At 43.7% G+C, this 20533-nt stretch overlaps 1 protein-coding gene across 8 annotated transcripts in view; it reads right to left on the reverse strand.

Annotated features, from left to right (window-relative positions):
• The window catches only part of TFDP1 (transcription factor Dp-1), a 41139-nt gene extending 26256 nt beyond the window's left edge, over positions 1–14883 (reverse strand). Inside the window, exons 1-3 of one of the 8 annotated variants that reach the window (XM_050708346.1) lie at positions 14759–14883; positions 13314–13367; positions 563–629 (exon numbers count right to left, since the gene is read on the reverse strand). In XM_050708346.1, coding sequence (XP_050564303.1) covers positions 563–629; positions 13314–13325 — 79 coding nt within the window. In that variant the 5' untranslated portion in view covers positions 13326–13367; positions 14759–14883. Of the gene's footprint in view, positions 1–562; positions 630–13313; positions 13399–13479; positions 13675–14070; positions 14277–14758 lie in introns of those variants that run through there. The other 7 variants (XM_035565569.2, XM_035565572.2, XM_035565571.2 and 4 more) reach the window with 7 other exon arrangements.
• Positions 14884–20533: the final 5650 nt, after the last annotated feature.

Consider the following 20533-nt stretch of genomic DNA (forward strand, 5'->3'; position numbering starts at 1 on the left):
TATACTAATTGTAACATACAGCACGCACAACTCTCCAAACATTTAGATACTCTTAGTTTTTTGAGCTTACGTATCAAATTGAAGTGTTGTAGCCCACATTTTATAAAATTGCTTGATTACATTACACTATCATACAAGCACAGCCACTATCAGCAAGTCCAAAACAGTTCTGTTCAAAATACTATTTCAGATAGGTACTAATGGATGCGCTACCATAAAAACTGTCATAGCCCATTTTAAACTGTTACACCCCTGCGTTTTTTTCCATTGCTAGGACATACTGCCCCAAAAGCTGTTTTAGACCATCGTGGCCTTTATACTTAAACATAGCTATACTAACGAGAAGACCACATATGGAATGACAGTAAAACCACAACTGAACTTTGTACTCGGTTTATAGACAATTATAAACCATAACAAAATCTATGGTTTGTTTGCTGAGTACATCAGACATAACTTGAGAAAAGCTTTACAAAGCTATGCTAAGAAAGTAGTTTAAAGCCAGTAATAAGCATAACAACTAAAAATCAAGAAACAAGTCTTACTAAAATTGTGTTCTTACCTTTTCCAGGACTTAGGTTTTGGTCTATAAACACCTTAAGCTCTCCATTGGCTTCAATTAGTCCAGCCTATTAAAGAAAGTAACTTTTATTACATGTACAAACACTGATAGCCTTTTATTGTTAAAGATGGAAGCAATCACACCAGAAGACTCTGCTGCCACTACTCAGTGGCAGATTTGTGAGGAACTAACTGCACTGTTTGTGGCACAGTATTTCCCAACTTTAAAAATCTGTTGATTTTTATAAATACATATTCTTAAAAAGCAAGCAAAAAATCGGTTTACACCTACCTTGCTATTTTGTGCCCTAACAGCATATATGCACTGTCTTAAGAGACAGCTGAACACCCCCCTAATTAGAACCACTGCCATCTGTGACTACACCTTTTGCTATGTAGGAACTTTTACCCTGTTAACAACATTATAGCAAAGACAGCGTAGGTGGTTAAGAGCACCTTAAGACATTTTAACCAGGAAAATGGCATTAAAAAGAAACACCTTGAGCTTTTCACTTTTTTCTTTTTCAAGGATCAGACTGCAGAGCTCTTAAATGAAGGATTACATACAAGTGTATCAAGTAATCATCATCCTTTGAGAAAGCTCATAGTGGAAATTTAAAAGATAACACTGGACAGAAAACACATGAAACCACAATTCCTTGTTATCTCCAGACAAAACAGCCCTGAAAGAATAATGAACACAGGACAAACAGACTGTATCCGTTTAGAAAGAACAGCAAGAAAGTCAACATTTGTACTTACCAGAGTTTAGCAAGTGGTGTTCAGAGGGTGAAAAGTCCCTAGCTGTATTTTGTGCATAGCCTGTACTTTCAGGCTACTGCATATCTTCAAGAGACAAGTATGTGGTCTGCTGTCAGTAGCAAAGGTTTCCCCATAAAAGCCTACCTGAAGAGTCCTGCTTGCAATTTGCCAGAAGTTCAGCAAACCAAGCGAGCCACTAGAGGATGCTGTGGTGCTGTTACTATCCAGGTGTATGACAGCAATGAATCCTTAAGATGCAACTTTACAAAACGGGAAACTTTCTACAGTCTTCTCTCCTCAATGAAAGGAAGAAAGTGAAAAAAGACAGAGCACTGGGGACAGGCTGGGAAGTGAGAAGAGGAGAAATTTTTTGAAGGGAAGCATAAAGAGCAGTGGCCTGTAATAGCATGGCAGAGATGAGGACCTGGTGACACAGAGGAAACTTAAATGAGGAGGTAATGGAAGTGATGGGTAAAATGAAGAGCCTGTAGCATTTGTCCTCCTTTCTCATAACCTTCCCTCCCCTCCCCCCCCCCCCCCCCCCCCAAATAATGAAATAGCCTGGTTTTAATGAAACAGCAACAACTTTCTATTATACAAACACTGCCTGTTCTCCACCTTGCCCACAGCAGGGATTCAAAGGCAGTTCTGCTGCCCTATTCCCAGGCACCAGAGCTGACATCAAGCAAGCCACAAGCTGCTCCGTCAAAGAAAGATGGTACTAATCCACCTGAAATCACACCACGTGCAAAGATGTCACTAGAAACGCACTCTATAGATTCTATAGGACCAACATAGGTAATAGGACCTTCTAGAACACTGGAGCATTGAAGATGAAGCCAAATTTTAGGGTGTTACATTATACTCCCAATTCCACCTCTGTTTCACAACCAGCGTGTTAAACCACACAGGAAGTGCAGCCTTGTTGTCATCACATTTCTAAAACGCAATCCTTCAGTTTCTATTCAACAGCAGAAAGAAGAGGTTTGTAGTCCTAGGACTCCTGCCATTTCTCTTGTCCATGAGAATCCAAAACATACCAATGAGAATGGAAAGACAACATAAAAATATAAGACGATATAAAAACTCATTACATTGAGTTTGTGATTAGCAGAACACCCAGAAAACGGCTGGTTTGATCTGTAATGTCTCTCATGATAGAAGCAGATGAATTTAAAGCTTTTGAATTATTAAATCCATTCATCAGTTTAATATGCAAAAGCAAACTTGCATTGAGCTTGCATGTCAGTTATAGTGATAGTCCCAATGTTTAAGTGGTGAGCTTATTCAGCAAATTCAAGTACTAAAAGCAAGTCACTGCTGAAATAGGTATTTCAATATTTAGCAAATTAGGTAATTGGGTAATCAATTATTCTTCAGTCCCCCCTTTTTTTCTCTAAACTAGAATGATCTCCAATATAACCATTTCCATTAATTCATTTTATCCTTAGCCAACCAACACACTGTAATATCAAATCATCAAATAAGCTTCATGTTTCCTTCTACATAATTAAGATATACCATGAAAAACTACCAAAACCCATGTTCAACTCTAGAAATGCAATCTAGCGTTACACAGGGTCAGGCTAGTGCCACATACCCTGGGGACCATGCTTGTGTGACTGAAATTATGCAAGTCACTGACAAACTGGGAAACATTTGGGAAAAACACTGCATTTCAATCAACAATAGAATACAATTTGGGAAAAACCAGAGAACAGCAATCACTGAAGAACCACCAGCAAACCGATGAGGACTGCAGCAGTTACGGCTCCTCCACCTTGCACACCAGCGTCTTGCTGAAGGTTCAGTTCTGGCAGCTACATGGCTGGAAACGTTCGACTCCTAAGTGTGTGCCTAGGAAAGGCTCCAAGAAAACTGCTCGGAAAGAACACTGTCAAATCCCGTAATGAATAGCACCCCCAGCTGCTAATATCCATAATGAAAGTTGATTTCATTTCTAGTGAAATCCTGCTACTCTAGGCTCAGTATGCATTTCATGATTCTGATTATATCATTTGATTCTTGATTAGCAAAATTTATCACTATTTAAGTCTCTTCAAAGTCACTAGCTTTTGGAGATACAGAACTGAAAAGCAAAACTTCCATCCCATACCAAGATCCAGTATCTTTGCTCTAAAATAGAACTGCTAGGCAAAAATCTCTCAGTGCATAACCCACAGAAATTTCCACTATTTTTCAAGGTGGGTTATTTTGGAAGAGAATCCATGATTACTCCTCCATAACCTATCTAGCACAGAGCAGTGCTCTAAAGAAAGCAAGAAAATAGAACTCAGAGGGAAATGTGACCACAGCTCCCCTTAGGTATATCACAGTCACGAATTCACAATGAGCAAAACAAGTATTTGAGTATTTGTTTGTTTTCTCCAATAAAAAAGTAACCTTCTGCCAAGCAGTGTTTAAGCCTTTGCTGATGGGAAAATACACTTAGTTTTCAGGCCTTATCAAGGTACTTGTATCAAGGTATTTTGATTTTGTTTTCCACCTGATAACATTTTTTTTCCTCCATTTTCTTCTTCCCATGATTCTCAGCTTCAAGATGCATAACTTCCTTTAATGATAACGTCAGGGCTGCTTGAAATGATATCATGATCTTAACATTTGATTCCGAAGGCTTTATTAATCGTCTGCAACTTCACAATTTGGAGTTGCTTTCCTCTTCAAAGAGATGTTGGCTGCGTATCCTTCTGTAAGCTACACAAAGAAACCTTTACTTTCTGAAACAGGTAACAGCTATATTACTTTCTGCTTTTCACATTTCAACAAAATGAACAATAACGTAATAAAAATAGCTTTTGGTGCTCCACATAGCATTTATCTGTAATGACTTGAGTTCTGAGCAAAAACTTTCATCTCCTCCTTGGTGGAGAACAGCTGGAAGGTTAAAGACCACTGGATAAATCAGTAAAGCTGCTAATTTTAACTGTGGACGCTAAGTTTGAATAGAGACCTCAGCTACCACCTAGGATCTATCATATCACATTGTTTTCTTTTCCTTAGAAGTTCTGAACAAGTGAAGAGCTAAACATATCACCAAGTTAGGTTTGGCCACCAGCAGGCGAATGGAATGGGAATTCTATTTTTGTTTTGTTTCTAAGTAAAAGTTGAAAAACTGGAAGTCAGTCAATTGGGAAATAAACTTTTTGCTGGGACGAAAGTAAACCTGAAACAAAATTTCCTAGAACTGCAGAGACTTTTGAGAGTTCAGTATCTTACTAACTAGCTAATATTTGTGATCTCTGAAGTTATGCACTAGAAACTTAACACCCTTACAATGAAAACGACATTTCTTCCCCAGCTTTCCAGACTTGCAACTCTATTTCTTTATAAAAAACTTGCATAAAATTATTCACTACATCTTTAAACTACAGAAAAGTGTCAAGCAGAACATAGACAGAAGGACAGGGAACCTATAAAAGCATGACCGGGTATAGAAGCTTGAATCAAATGAGACTGAACAAGTACATGTCGTATGTCTGTCAGGCTTAACCTGAGAGGAAGGTCACCCCCACCACACCGAGATAAGCAAATACAGGGAACAGAAAGCTGCTTTTGTGCCACAGAAATACCTTTTCTATCTTGCTCCTAAGTAAGTGAGCCCAATTTTAAGCATTCTTTGTGTTTTTAAGTATGCTCTGTGGGAAAACTGAAAGAAGAGGGGGAAAAAAAAAGTTGAGATAAACCGAAACAAGCATTTGCCAAAAGGTATTTCTCAGAAAGTTTTAAGTTGCTAACTGCAGATTAAGACCCCTAGAATGAGGCACAGGACTGGGTGTGACAACAAAACATTAGAATTAGGTCAAAATACACAACATTGGTTAAAGAACAGGAGTCAGAATGGGACAGAGAAACAAACAGACAACATTGGCACTGGTGGGGGAAGAAACAGAAAATGAGCTAGAAAATCAAATGGAAGATGACAGATGAGGTGTAGAGGTTAGAGAAACTGGGAGTCTCTGAAGAAGTACAGGAAACACAACTCATGAGAACCTAAAAGAGAGTTTTAACAGGACCAGGAGTTTGGATCCCATGCAGAGAAAGGAACAACATGGGAATTGGGAAGGTATTTTCGCCTTCCTATTCCAAATTAAGCTATGACTGAAAGGGTAAATAAGCTGGCACTCAGCATTGCAGTAAAGACAAAACTAGGGAATGGAGAAATTGGAAAGGAAAAGCATTCCCATTAGAGTACATTTCCTCCCAGAGCTTGTCAAACTCATGAGGAGGATGCCTCTGCTGTCTGCAGGCATTTGCAAAGTCAAGTAGTAAAAACACACGCCTCTGGCACAAACTGCACCTAGATGACCACCACAGAATGACAGTCCCTGGGATCTGCCTGTTTAAGAGCAGGCAATAAATGGAAAGGCCCCATGCCATGCAATTTTACTATGCGCCACTTTGATGACAATGTAGGGGGGGAGGTCGCTTTATTTTATTATCAGGAAGCAACACACACTCAGAGTGGAAAATTAGCACGGCTACGAGATGGAGAAAACTTATAATTAGGAATAATGCTGCTTAAACGACTTCACTTTTTCTCTCCCCCCTACCCACATGCAGATGTTACTCGTAACAAGATGATTATACGCTGTTTTTCCCATTGGACTCTCATTTCATTCAGGGACCAGAGCAAGCATGCTATGGGAATGAATCATCATATCAGTTCAGGAGCCTAGTTTTATGGGACAGCCAATTCATTTTTTTTTTCCACAGAAATTAAAAGACAATCAAGAAATACAGTAGAGGACTGCAGGAAAGGAAAGAAGGTTCTTAAATTTAAAACGTTTGAATTTCATTTTGCAAATGAAGTGAGAACTATGCCTCAATGTACAAAGTAACACAAAAGAACTTTTAAAGTCAGGCTACGGGAGTCTGATCCTGCAAAATTCTTAGATGTGTTACTTCACTGCCTCTAAGCAGCCTTCATCAGCGACAGTTATCATACCACATCCTCAGCTCACAGCAGCACCAGGAAGATAAATGTGCTTGTTAACTACTTGGCAATGACCTATACCGTAGAAATAAGCTTCCCAAAGAGTAAACTGAATTATCAGCACCTTAACCTATGCAAGGGATAGTCAAAATGCTATACATTGAAAGACCTGGATCACACAGAAAACCGTGAAGATTAATAAAAATTAAACAGGTTAGCAGCTTAGTTAAGCAGTGTCAATCTCTGCTCTGAATACATGCCCCACTGGTACTACACACACGCTGAACCCTGACCACAGACAGAATGACACCTGAGGGAGTCTCAGTTGTGGAGTATGTCAGGACCATTAGCTTTTTTTTGGCTGTTTTTCCAAACAGAGTAACATGCCTAGAATTCAGCAAAGATTAAATGAAGAATTCATTCTGAAGAGAGTCAAATAGTGGTCCAGTCTAAGTAGCCACACAGACCAAATATACTAAAGGAGTTAAAATTATTATACTGGATTGTTTCTTACGATAACGAATTGCCCAAGTGATACAATCCGTGCGTATGTTAAAGCTGGAGCCCCAGAACTAACTGCAAAGCTGTAAGAAGTAATACTGAGTACAGGATTCCTAGGGTATGACCAAAGCCATGGTTTGCCATTTCCACCACAAACTGATCAGCAAAGAAAATCCCAAGTTGTGTCCTCCTGTCCACGGTATCATACACAAAGAGGTAGCAGCTGCTGCCATTGCCACAGCTAGCTCCCAGTGCCATTCTAGATTTAACATTAATAGACTTCTGGTATTCCAACCAAACCAAATCTTTCACAGTAGTTTGTTCAATAGCATCTGAACACAGCAGAATTCAACAAGTCACATTAAGCAAGACTCGTTCCAAAGCCATTTGCCTCACCAAGTTCCCTGTCAGTGTATTAAAAGGCTACAGCAGCCCACATTATTTCCTCCTAAGTCTGTGTAGCCACTACTGCGATACAGGGAGGCTTAGCAACTGTAGTTTAACTAGACAAGTAGGTAGCAGGCTTCTGGGGGACACAGACCACTGTCAACCTTTAAGATCAAGTTGTTCGTTCACTGAGAAAAACTTTGAGAATGTTCAGCAAAGATCGGCCCACTTTTCCCTCCCAATTTCAATTATCCACAATAAGTCTCCATTAAGTGATATCCAAGCAAGCAAATACAAACACTAGTCCCTAGTGTAACTTAACTCTTAAAAGCTGGCATTTTTGTTTAGCTTGTGAAGATGTCAGCACACAGTGTATTTACTCAATAATGCTACAAATATATAAAAATAGAAAGCCACTACTATTAACTACACATACAATTAATAAAGAAGCTAAACAATTAAAGGCTATAGTAAAATAATTTATTTCCGCAAATAATATAGCGAGGTGATAGGTAGCTTCAGAGTTGCTATTTTCTGTTTAATAAATACAAACTAACAAGGAAAGCAAGAGATACTCTTATTGTGCAGTTACAATGCAGAAAGGAAAGCTTAAAGATCATTTTCCTTTGGTGTTCTTCAGCAAGGCCTATTTTAAAACATTCTACCAGCATAGGAAATCCCAGACTGAGATGCTTTTTTTTTTTTTATAAGACTTGATTTCATATTACTTCATCTTCAGTTTACCAACTTCTGTACGTGTCAGAACTGACCAAAGTCAAATAGAAATAAATGAAGGTACCGAGAAGTCACTGAACCACAACGGTATCAAAAAAGGTGCACAAACCACTTGAGATCCACTCAAGGTTTAATTTATCTAAGCTGTCTCACTGCAATTCCCAGTACATAACCAAAAATAAACATAAAAGGAGAAACACATGCTGATATTTTAAAAAGGAAATCTGCAAAATGTTTTGAAAGGTTTTCAATACTTTCTAGATATTCAGAGTGCATCATGTAAAAAAGATCCTCAATCTATTTCCTAATTCCATTAGGATCTTTTTATAAATCTATCCCAAATGTAACCTTCTCTTACCATGCAGACTTGCTCAAAAGCGTGATGTACAAGCTCCACATGAAAGCAACCAAAAGTTCAACTTTTAGGATGTTCCTGCAAAATTACCGGTAGAGAAGCAAAGACCTACAGATCTTTCCCCAGATTTAGCACACCCATTGACTTATCAAGTAAGGCTGCTCTAAGAAATTATAGTTTGCTGGTTTCTGGTTTTGCCTTTTGTTTTATATCTCTTTTGCTTAAAGAATATTTAAGTAATACCGTAAAATAAATTCATTAGATGAAATCACATACCCAAATGTATTCTGAATACCCAATTAAAATAAGGCATCCACCGTAATCCCTGTATCTCTAGAGCTCTGAAACAGTGATGCTAGACAAGGTGCTGAACTCTGTGCCAGCAGAACCTCCTCCACTGTGTCTTTGGGATTTACACATGTGCACGGGGTTTCCTTTGCAAAGTTAGATACGTGGGCTGTATCTGGTATTCAAAGACATTAATAAAGGCACCATTAAACACTGAAGACAGACAGTATGCTTTATGCAAACTAGAGATTAAGAGAAAAATCCCTTAGAAAGGAATTAAAGAAAAAGATGGCAGTAGAACAAAACAAACTTAAAAAAAAATGATTTTAGAACCAGTGGTCCCCAAACCATTGCCACTGTATGCAACCTATGAAACAGTAAAATTTGTGAGCCTTCCAGATGAACAGCTCTCGAGAAAGATATTTCAACCCGTGAGAAGTTCTGAAGGGTACCGCTGGCATGTCACTTCAAAAAGATTGTGAAACACCAAATTAGTTTTCAACTGTACATTCCTCATTAATGTTTTTTAATTCTTTTTTATGACTGGAAACAGTCAATGCAATAAAGGTGAATAATGGAAACAATCATAAGCACCTGCCACTACATATAGAGTACTTATTTATGTAATTAATGTATTTCAATGCATGCAATTTTCAACTTCAGAAGGAACCCTACTCATTCCTTTTGTCTAGCCCTGTTTTCATTCCCACCTGGCTGTAACACCGTGCATTGGACTATCCTTCCTAATAGCTCCAGTGCCTGAAAGTGACTCCTGCTTCTTCTCTTCCATTGTGTAACGGGTTGTAAGGAAAAGAACCACAAGCTTCTCTTCGTGGCTGCTTGATGGGGCCTCAACACAGTTCACTTGCAAAAGAAGTAAACAGAAGGAGAACCAGGGTCATACCACAGGTTGGATCTTCAGCTGCAGTACAGAAGCTGTTAATTGAGTGGTGGAGGGTATACTAACCAACTGATACTAGAAAGTACATCATCTGAATTTTCAGGTGATTCTAATATATGACCGAACACAAAAACAGTCACGCTGGGAGCTGGAAGACAAAAAATTAAGCTACCAAATTTACTCACTTTCTACAGTAATTCCAGCTCCTTCTATTGATGCTGCATCCTGCCTGGCTTTAAGCATGCCATGGATGGACAGGTCCCCATTTCACTCAGGGAACTCCACCCCCCACCAAAGCCGTGAATCCCGTGAGCAGCCCAAGTCAGCTGAGGACCTTGGTATTTTCATTTGGCTCCTCCTGCTCCTGCCTGCAAGGTGCCACATCTGTAAAAGCAGTGGAAGAGTTTACAGGAGACTCCACAAAGAATCAGAGAATGACACTGATTATCCAGAAAGGATGTGGCTAAGCTGGAGTTTCTGGAGATGCTCTGCACACAATGACTACCTCTGTCTCAGACCAAGAAACTTCCCATACGCTGTTGTCCACTGCTCTCAAAGATGTACACGGTGCAAGCGTACCTGTCAAACTGTGCCCAACTCTACTGACCTCAGCTCAACACAAGCGGTCATTCTGCCTCTGACAAGCAGAGGAACAATCCTGCTTCCATGGTGCACATGTTCTTAAGACACTGCAACCAGTATTCCCTCATCCATGCATGTTTTTTTCCCCACTGTTTCTTTAAATTGCATTAAAAAAAAGCCAAGTCTTTCTAGTAACTAAGCTCTTCTAAACTGAATGTGGTATTCCATGGCCAGTCTGCCTGGTTCTGCTCACGTAAAACCAAAAATGGCTACGCTTATTGCTATTACCAGACCCCACTGGAAAATGAGTTTGCTCCTTCTTTTTCCTTCTACATTGACTGCTTTCTAGATCTCCTACCCTTTACGTAACAGTTCTCCAAAAAATAAGATTTGGCATACCCACAAGTACTTCAACCCTCACAAGCTGGTATTTCTCTATTTATGTTATTATCTGTCACTGTATCCAGCTATAAGATTAGTCTCAATTATGCTCTTAAGCTCAACCTACAGACTCTTAATTAATGTGCTTTCCCTTCCCCCCCAATAGATTCCTGACCCTGGCAGAGGAAATCAAAGTATTTTGCCAGAAATCAATGCTTCGTTGCTTATTTTCTCTTTATTGTACACTCAGAAGAGCATAAGAGGGATACGTTTTAAAGTAATATTTAACAGAATTTAGACTTTGGTCAAATATCTAGTAAGCATTATCTTGCCAGCTTACCTGATCAGTACTTTTCTAATTACTTAATCCTTTTAAAAACCATTTTCTTGGGTTTGCCAGTATTCTCCATCGAGCTCCCCTTCTGTTCAATTCTCCAATGAAGTCTCAGCCTGCCATCTTTTACAGGCACATAACTTTTCAAACAGCTATCTCAAGCGGCAGCTTTTATAAAGAGGCTTCAGCAGAAAAGCTGGAAGCGAGCAACCGAAGGAAAAGAAACCCTTCTTCTCCTGTAGCAGGTGGGAGGAGGGGTTAAGTAGAGGCGCGTTATCTAGTGGAGCCCTGGCTCCACACCTTCCTCTTTGGCGGGGCTGCCTGTTTCACCAGGCCCCAGAGCAGGCACAGGACCCAGCAGCACAGAGCGAGCGTGGCACGCACCCCGAGCCTGCGCCCGCTGGCTGCCGCACACCGAGGCGCGTTTGGCCACGTAAATGCCACCTGAAGACCAGACTTTGGGTATGAGCAGCACAACCCGTCCTTACCACAGTTTAGCCATTTCAGCCCTGATGACAAAAAAAGGAAGGAAGGGGTGGGGGCATTCATCAACTGTGCCATCTTCTTCGCCACGGCATCTTACAGTCAGCGACTGCACTCGATAGGTGACACAGCAGAACCACAGGCCGTTAATCACAGCAGTATTTCCAGGTCAAAACGTTTAAATTTACAGTGGAGCAGGTCTTATAGACTTACTATCCAGATATTTAGTAGTACTTTCTCTATCACGATTAATTCCGCTGTTTCACTAGGGAAAGAACTGGGACTTGGGACAAAAAAAAAAAAAAAAAGGAGAGAATTATTGTTCTTTTCCCTTCTAAAGACCAAAAATATATATATATATATACCAATTAGCACCTTTATTTTCTGGCATTAAATGAAACCTAAGGCAGCCCATCATCAGACTGGAAATTTAAAATTCCCCAGCATTCATTATACATTTTAGACGTCGTGTAATGGTGGGCATGCAATAATCCACAAGGTAAACAGTTCATCTTTCTTCCGAGGCAGGATTATATATATGTGCAGAGGTTTTTAAGAACAGGTTAGACAATCCTTCAAGGTTTCATACTCTCTACCTACCCTGTTCCAGCGCTCAAGAACACTTAAAGTTTTACCTACAACCTGACCTAGATTATCACTTTCCCATATGCAGCTCAAGTTCTACTCTTAGAAGACATTGAAAACAGCTTTTTGTTCCCATCTCTAGCATCTTCTTCCATTTCTGAAGTTTATTACCACGTATGTTATTCGTCCCTTAACCATTCTCCTTTGTAGGATAAGCTAGATCTTTCAAAAATGAGGTTCTTCCTTAAATGTCTTACTCTCATTACGCTCCCACAGACTTTCTAGGACCTTCATCTGTATTTCCAGGTGCCGGTACTTCTTCACGTAGCTGATCTCTCCTCCAAATGGCAGTATTAAACAAATGTACCCATTACTTTGAACTGCTGCAATTTCATCTCCTGTTCCACCACTCCTCTTTCACTTTCTTCCCGCTCATGTGGCCTTTCATTCCCTGAACTCTGCTATCTGTACCACACTTGGCCACCCTTATCTTTTACAAGCAAGCTTTGAGTGACTACGTATTTCTGGTTGCGTTTCTGCAAACTAAGATATTTTTCAGTTGCCTCTGAACTACGACAATTCTCTACAAGATTAATGTTTTAAAACAATCACTATTTCATGGTAATTCTCACTCCGTGAAAGCTACAACACTTCACAACAGATCACGCCCTGCTGTTTAAGAATTTCAGCTTGTTTGCTTTTGTTTTTGTTTTTAAACTAAGTGGAGATATATTCTAATTTGAATATGGAATAGTACCTTGTCTCTTTTTCGACAGGGAAATGTGAAAGCCCAGTTGTCTTAGGTATTAACAAACTACACCTTAAATGCAGAACCTGTCTAAACAGTTTTAAAAAAAATACTGGAATGGGTAAAGATCAAGCATGGTTCGGGAGGTAGGCCACAGAATCAAAGCCGCTAATCTTGAAGTGAGTGGTAATGAAAGTCAATGATGAAAGTCCCCAAAGCCTGTTCTTACTGACACTAATTGGCATCTTTTGGTAGATGGAGAATAAATGGTGAACACGCGTGGAGACTTCCTTGCCCTGAATATATGATGTCCCATTGAGCAGTAGAAAGGCAATGCTAGCCAGCAGCGACACTCATGTTGTGACTTTTGTCAACAAGTAACAATAGAACAGTGGTCAACGACAACCCCAACACCCACACAGAATATTCTGGGGTATTCTGAACCCCAACTTGTTCTAGTGTTCAACATGAATATACCTAATGCCAATGACCCAAGTGCTTTTATGGGGATAGCAAATTCTTAACATTACTCTGAGAAAATAGCTGCAGATCTGAAGCTGGTTTTATGTTGTTACATCTAGAGGGAAACATAGGTGTGCATAGGCTTGATGTGCAATGCACAGAAAGTAAGTTTCGCATATTCACTGATGTCAGCTATTATAAAGCATGACCTGTTTTGCTTCTGTTAATAAAAACAAAAGCAAAAACATGCTATTCGCTATGCTGCTACATGTGACGTGCTATAAATATACTTACATCTTTTGCCATGTTACCAAAGACTAGAAATCAATCCTCTTAAAATCTTGATGGCTGCAGGACACAGAGACAATGATGCTATTTTCTAGAAAGCAAGAAAAGCCAACATCAGCTCTAAAAAACAAGAGGAGTGAAAAGTTTTTTCCCCATTTCAATTAGTGCCTACCCCGAAACACGTTCTGCTTCGGTAATAAAGAATCGTTTTGAGGAGGAGAAAGTTTTGTGCCAGCACCGGCCGGCCCCTATGCCCCCCGGGCCGATCTGACACGTGGGGCGCGCTGCCTTTGGGAGTCGCCCTGGCGGGGCGCCCTTCCCCCGGCCGATCCCAGCGGGGGCAGCGCTCCCTCGGCCGCCTCCTCCCCACCCCCGTTCGCGGCAGCGGGCGCAAGCAGGCCTCGGGGAGGGGGGTGGGGTGGGGAGGGGGGACGGCTCCCCCTGGGGGGCCTTCAGCACCCCCCCACCGCAACCTCCTCCTCCTCTTCCTCCTCGCAGCGGGCGGCAGAGACTGGCAGCGCCTCGGGCAGACCGCCCCCCCCGTTCCCTCCTTCCCTCCCTCCCCCTCCGCGCCCCCCGCCCAGGGCCTCACCACCCGGGCTCAGCCCTGCGCCCCGCGCCTCCCTTCTCCTCCTCCTTCCCCCCCCCCTACGGCAGCCAGGGGCCGCCCGCATCGCCTGGGGGGCACCGAGGGGGGGGGGGGGGGGGGGACGACACCGTGCGAGGGCACCCCCCCGGCTCTCCCCATCCTCCCTTTACCCACCTGAACGGCCGAAGGCGGAGAGCGCCGGCTCCATCCCCCGCCGCCGCCCCCAGCCAGGGACCCGGAGCGGCACCGGCACCACCACGACCACGACCACGACCACTAGCAGCAGCACCAGCAGCAGCAGCAGCAGCAGCACCCCAGCACCCGCCGCGCTGCAGCGGACGCTCCCCACTGCACATGTGCGGCGGCGGCGCGCGCGGGCCCCGGCGGGAGGGGGCAGGGGCGGAGGGAGCCGGCACCAACGCTCCCTGACGGGGTGGGGGGGGGGTGGGGGGGGGCGACACCGCACGGGCGCGCGCTCAACGGTCGCAACCGCCCCAACGGCTGCCGCGGGGACCTCACCGGGGGCCGTCCCCCCCCCTCCCCGGGGCTGTGCGGGGTGAGGGGGGCGGTGGGGGGGGGGTGGGTCTCGGTGCGGGCTGTGACGGCCCCGTCACGGCTCTGTGCCCCCCCTCCCCTCACACAAGCGTGGGCTCGCCCGCGGCCCTCGCACACCTGCGCGGCCCCACCGACGGTTGGGAGGGGAGGGGGGGGGGGCGTTAATAACCCCCCCTCCACCTTCCCCGCCGCCGTTTTTCCCTTTTTTAAAATTATTTTTATTATTTGTATTATTATCGTCCGTTAGCCCAACGGCCCTGGCGGTGACGGTTGAAGGGGGGGGGGGGGGGGGGGGATTGAAACTTACACTTTTGTGCGTCCCACCGGCGTGACGCTGCGCGCTGACGTCACGGGGGTGTAGCGTGCCTTGCACGGGCACACGCGGAGCGCTCCGGGCCGCCCGCCCCTCCCTCCGCGGGCACGAGGGAGGGCAGCGAGCATGCGCGCCGCTTTTCGCGCCTTTCCCCGCCGCCCCGCCCCGCCCCGCGCCGCGCCGCGCCGCGCGGGAAGCGGCGGCGCGAGAGGGGAGCGCTGCTGGGGCGCTGCAGGCGCTGCGTGCACTGCATGCACTGCCGCCGCCGCCGCTGCTGCTGCTGCTGCTGCTGCTGGTGGCGGTGGCACGTGGGCGGCGGCGCGCGCGGAGGGCGGGAAAAGCGGCGGCGGCGGCCCGGGGGCTGCCGTAATGGTGGGGGGCGGGGGGGGTGGACACACGAGGCTCGTCCCTGACCCAGAGCTGATGGCGCCTGGCGGAGGCCAGTCAGGATCAGTGCCCGGGCAGCCGCTGTGCAAACACCAGAAGCATCCAGCCCCGGTCACGGGGAGAGATGGGTTTCATGACTGGAGATTCGCGTTTGGATGCCTTTCTGCCTTAATTTACTTCTTTTTGAGGGAGATGTGTCACGTAATCGCTATCCACCCTCTCCTCGGGGCATCTCAGGCACAGCATCTCCTCACTACATGTCTGCCCCGGGTACCACAGCCCGGCCGGCCCCTCCGTCAGTGCCCTGCTCCCTCAACTACCCCAGCTCGATCACCTGGTCCAACCACCCCCCTACCACCAATGTCACCCACTGAACCATGTCCCTAAGCACCAGGCCCAACCTCTCCTTGAACACCCCCAGGGACGGTGACTCCACCACCTCCCTGGGCAACCCGTCCCAGTGCCTGACTGCTCTTCCTGAGAAGAAATGGCTCCTCATTTCTGACCTGAGCCTCCCCTAGCGCAACTTGAGGCCATTCCCTCTAGTCCTATCGCTAGTTACCTGTGAGAAGAGGCTGACCCCCAGCTCCCCACACCTTCCCACCCAAGTAATATTAAGCACCTTATGGTAGCTGCAGAAAAAATGCTTCCCAAAAGGCAGCATCTCCTCCTATTGATGCTGTCCACCCTCCAAGCTATTTATATACACACTGAGCCTGTGTGCTTGAACTGTTTCTATATCTCAAGTCTCTGCCTGCAACCTCCCTTTTTTATATTAATTTTTTTTTGAGAAAATTTGTTCCAGTATCCCAGAGGCTCCTGCAGGTTGCAGGATGGCACCCTCAACAGACTGTGGGGTATGTCTGTCTCAGGGCAAAGAAAGGACTACAAAAAAAAACAACTGTTTTTAGAAAGGTAGTTAAATGTCAGTGCAAAGTTATAAGACCTTTCCTCCAATGTGTTATGTTTTACCTCTGAGACTACTATCAGTTTTGAAAACTCTCAGGTTGAAGACTTGTAGCCTCTCTAGTGCAGAGGAAAATGGACAGAATCTTCTTACAAATAGAAAGATGAGAAATAATTCATTAATGACTGTGATTTGTAGGGACTAAGAAAACAATACTAGCCTTTTAGAACAAAGGAGCAATAACAAAGGACAGAATGCGAACCTCATACCACTGCTTCTGCAAACTTCACAGCTCTGCAAACACAAGAATCAAGTCTTTTTTGACCCCAGTTGGTAAAGAAACAGTGATTGAAGACCACCTTATTCAATTACTCAAATTCCTCTATTTACACTTGTCCTGTAATCTCGCTGTGTTGCACCAGTGGAAAAAATCTTCAGCATTTCTCTGCTCTCTAAGCATTCCTCTTCTCTTGGTCTCTCTAAGGCTTTTTGGAGCTTTAGGACTTCCTTTGTGTTTGTAGTGGTGAAAGACTGTTTGCAGGTTTTTGGTTTTTCTTTTTTTCTTTTTTTTTTTTTTTCTGTGGCCTGTCTCCTCATTTTAAGTGTGCTTGAAAAGGAGAACAGATCACAACTTCAAACAGCGTCAGTTTGGTGCAACTGTGCAGCAGACAGAGATGAGAAAAAAGTGTTTCGGATCATCTAGTCGATAATCAGACACCTGTGACACGCCAGAGTACGTGCACATGGATGCATTTTGACCTACATGCTCTGGAACTGGCAGCCACGCCATTTTCAGATAGGGACCTGCGAGAGCTCCCTTCTTAAACAGACACCCCACACCAGCTGATAAGCATGTCAACATTTGGCCTCATTGGAAGGCAGTATCTCCTAATTCTCAAATTTCTGCTCTATTTTAGGAAATAAAAATACAGCTTGGCATTGTAACCTTGAAAGTTTTGCCATTCTCTGACCTAAGTTTTGTCCCTAGCTGTCCCTAGGCCATTCAGATTGTCCAGTTTGTCCTTTATCTCAAGCAGCAGGGTTCAGTAGTCTCTCATGGTAGCTCACTGTCCTTACTGTCAAGAAGGTTCTCCCACCTGGCAGTGGTAATTACTCAATAGAGATGGTGGGAGGACCAAAGAAGCACACCTCCTAGGCTACTACCTGAAGCTGGTGGGTGCTCTCTTCTGCCTCTCCTTTCCCTCAGGGCAGGGTGGACCACACGTTTCCCAGCCCTGAGGACATCTTGCTGCTCCTCTTTCTCCTTTCAGGGGTATTGTTGCCTCCTTCATCGTCAGATCAGCTTACCAGTGGATGCCTGGTACCGGCTGCTGTTTACATGCAATTGCCATTTCCAGCCAAACTGCTAGCACTGCTAGCATGGCTTACCTCCTGTCACTCACCAGTCCCGTTTCTTCCATGCTCCGTGTTGCCCATGTGCTGGAGCACTGCCAGGATTGCTTACAGAGCAAAAGTAGATTCCTTCCCTAGACAAAACCCAGGAGAGCTTTTGTGGTTAGATTGTTTTGGGTTCACTCCAACAGGCAGCAAGGCCATACTAGGTTTCCCACACCCTCCATCAAGCATCATCATACAGTACTAATCTCTCAAGCGAGACCCTCGCATGCCTCTCTGCCCAAAAAGCAAAGGATGTCCAACTACAAAACTATAAGGTACCGTGAGGTTTTCTTCTCATCTTTGGGGATTACAGGAAATATGAATTCTTAAAACTTTCAAAAAAGTTCTAAGCACCTAAAACAGCATTCTTTGAGCTACCCTAGGGCGATGTCAGTGTCAATTGCAAGAAGCTACCTCGTAGCTCCCACAGAAAGACACCTTCCTACTGAGAAACAAGCACAGCCAGCTTTCTATGGGATGAGCCCTACGAAGGGTAGTTTAGGGTCAATATATACCGATCTAACACTGGAAACAGGGAAATGAATCACAAGGTACAACGATGGTCAACACTACCAGTTTGTAAATGGTTTTGATTCCTTCTCCCTCATAGACAACAATGAACAAAACTAGCAATTAAGGGCTAACATGCAAGAACTGCAGTCCTCAGAGAAAGACACACAAAACAAGCAACCAGTTACACTCGCCTCCAAAACAAAAAACAACAAAACCACCACCAAAAAAAAAAAAAGGTATGCTGAACGGGTTGTTATCTTTCCTTTCCATTCTTTCCATTCTCTTAAGCTCAGCTTCACCACGTAAATGTCCTCTCATCATTAATGAAGTTTCTGCTTCACATCAGCTTTTTTTGTGTTCAAATGATGCTGATCATTGGTTAAAAGAATGAGATAGACCCTCTATCCAACAAGCTGAAATAAAAAATTCCAGACAAGACCACCTGTTCTTTAACAAATCTTCAACAAATCAGCAGATGTTCCTTTCAAGGGTTCTGGATCTCTGCTTTATTTTTATCTCCTTGACACAGAAAGAGAGTATTCCAGATTACAAGCAGTAAATTCCTGAAAAGCTGCTGCTATATCTAATGCATGCCAATTTTGAAATATTCTCCCCATTTTATATACAGGCATGACAATCGTTCAGGAATAAAGCCTTTGTTTCTATCCTAAGATTGTGTCATGGGACTACCCAATTTTGACATGGAATTATGCATGGAGCATGTATTGTATTTCAGGAAACATTTACAATATCTAAACATACCTGCAGCTTTCTACAGGACATCCTCAACTATCTGGTTGTAAACCAACTTGTGTCTATTAAGATTAGTAATTTAGACTTGCATTTATTATCCAGTCAGGCAATTCAAGGCTGTGTCAACAAAGTGACACAGGATACTGAACTCAGATGAAGCTCCTATTTCTCTTTCCCCAGTCCTTAGAAAGGCTAGCCAAGTCATGTCTGAATCAAAAATTATTCAGCAAAGAGATGGCAGAGATGAAGCTGCCCATAGGGTAGCTAGATACTTGCTCTCCATTTTGGACATGGTGCCAAAAGGACTTTTCACTTAAATCCTTTAAAAGGTAATCAGGGAAAATATGTATTTTATATATTTCTTAAGAGACGTAAACCATCTTTTTTTCCTTCTGTCCTCACAGGAATTTTCCAGAGAAGTACACTAGCCACAACAGTTTATTTAGACAAAAGGTTTACTCATCACAGCTGTAATACTTTGTACGATAGTTCTGAGGGCTTACTGACAGAGACATAATGGAAACCAGATAGAGGCCTCTGTCGTGGTCAATTTTATTTTTTCCCTGAAACATAGGTAGTATACTATGTGTGAGTTAAGCATCTTTCAAAACTAACATGGGGCATTTAGTAGAGAACCTTGTATTTCAGGGAGAAATTGTGGACTAGATCAGTGGACAGAGTAAGATTTCTCTCCCTAGTTCTTAAGAAACAAAGTTTAAATTATTTTAGTGGGGTACCTGAAACACAAGTTTGAGATGGTAGACTTAAACTCTATCATAAAGCTTTTGAATTAGTTCTATATTTTGAATACCAGTTATTGAAATAAACCAAGAAAGCAGTTTCAAATTTCTTTTCTGATACTCATTTTATAATCAAACTCTTTTATAGATTTACAGGGCAGCTTTTGCCTCTGTGTTTGTCACTGCTCCTCAATAACTTTGGAAACCGTTACAGGAGAGGTGGAATTGCCATGCATGCCCTGTAACTTTCTATGAAGAAATCTGTGCCTGGAGATAAAGCCCCACATCCAATCAGCAAGAACTCAAATGTGATAAGTGGCAGTGGCCAACCAGCCTAACAGTAAGTACATGGTCTAAACTAGTCCAAGCTGCATTTTGACAAACCCAGCAGATGTCAGAGAAAACACAGGAGGAAGCTGAGGCTACTATGATCACAGAATGGCCAAGGTTGGAAGGGACCTCTGAAGATCCTCTATTCCAACCCCCCTGCTGAGCAGGATCACCTAGGTTCATCCTGTGCATCATCACACGGGATCATCCTGTGCAATCACCATTGCACAGGATGGCATCCAGGTGGATTTTAAATATCTTCAGAGAAGGAGACTCCACAACCTCTCTGGGCAACCTGTCCCAGTGCTCTGTCACCCTCACAGTAAAGAAGTGCCCCCTCATATTGAGGCAGAACCTCCTGTGCTTCAGTTTGTGCCCGTTGCCTCTCGTCCTCTTGCTGGGCACAACTGAAAAGAGACTGCCTCCATCCTCTTGACACCCTCCCCTCAGATATTGATAAACATTAATGAGGACTTCCCTCAGCCTTCACTTTTTCAGGCTAAACGGGCCCTGTTCTCTGAGCCTGTCCTCATACAACAGGTGCTCCAGTCCCCTACTCATCATTGTAGACCTCCTCTGAACTGGTTCCAGTACTTCTACGTCCCTCTTGTACTGGGGAGCCCAGAGCTGGACACAGTACTCCAGGTGTGGCCTCACCAGGGCTGAGTAGAGGAGGAGGATCACCTCCCTTCACCTGCTGGCAACACTTTTCCTAATGCACCCTAGGACACTGTTGACCTT

The sequence above is a fragment of the Cygnus atratus genome, chromosome 1 (assembly GCF_013377495.2).
Source record: "Cygnus atratus isolate AKBS03 ecotype Queensland, Australia chromosome 1, CAtr_DNAZoo_HiC_assembly, whole genome shotgun sequence".
Taxonomy (NCBI): domain Eukaryota; kingdom Metazoa; phylum Chordata; class Aves; order Anseriformes; family Anatidae; genus Cygnus; species Cygnus atratus.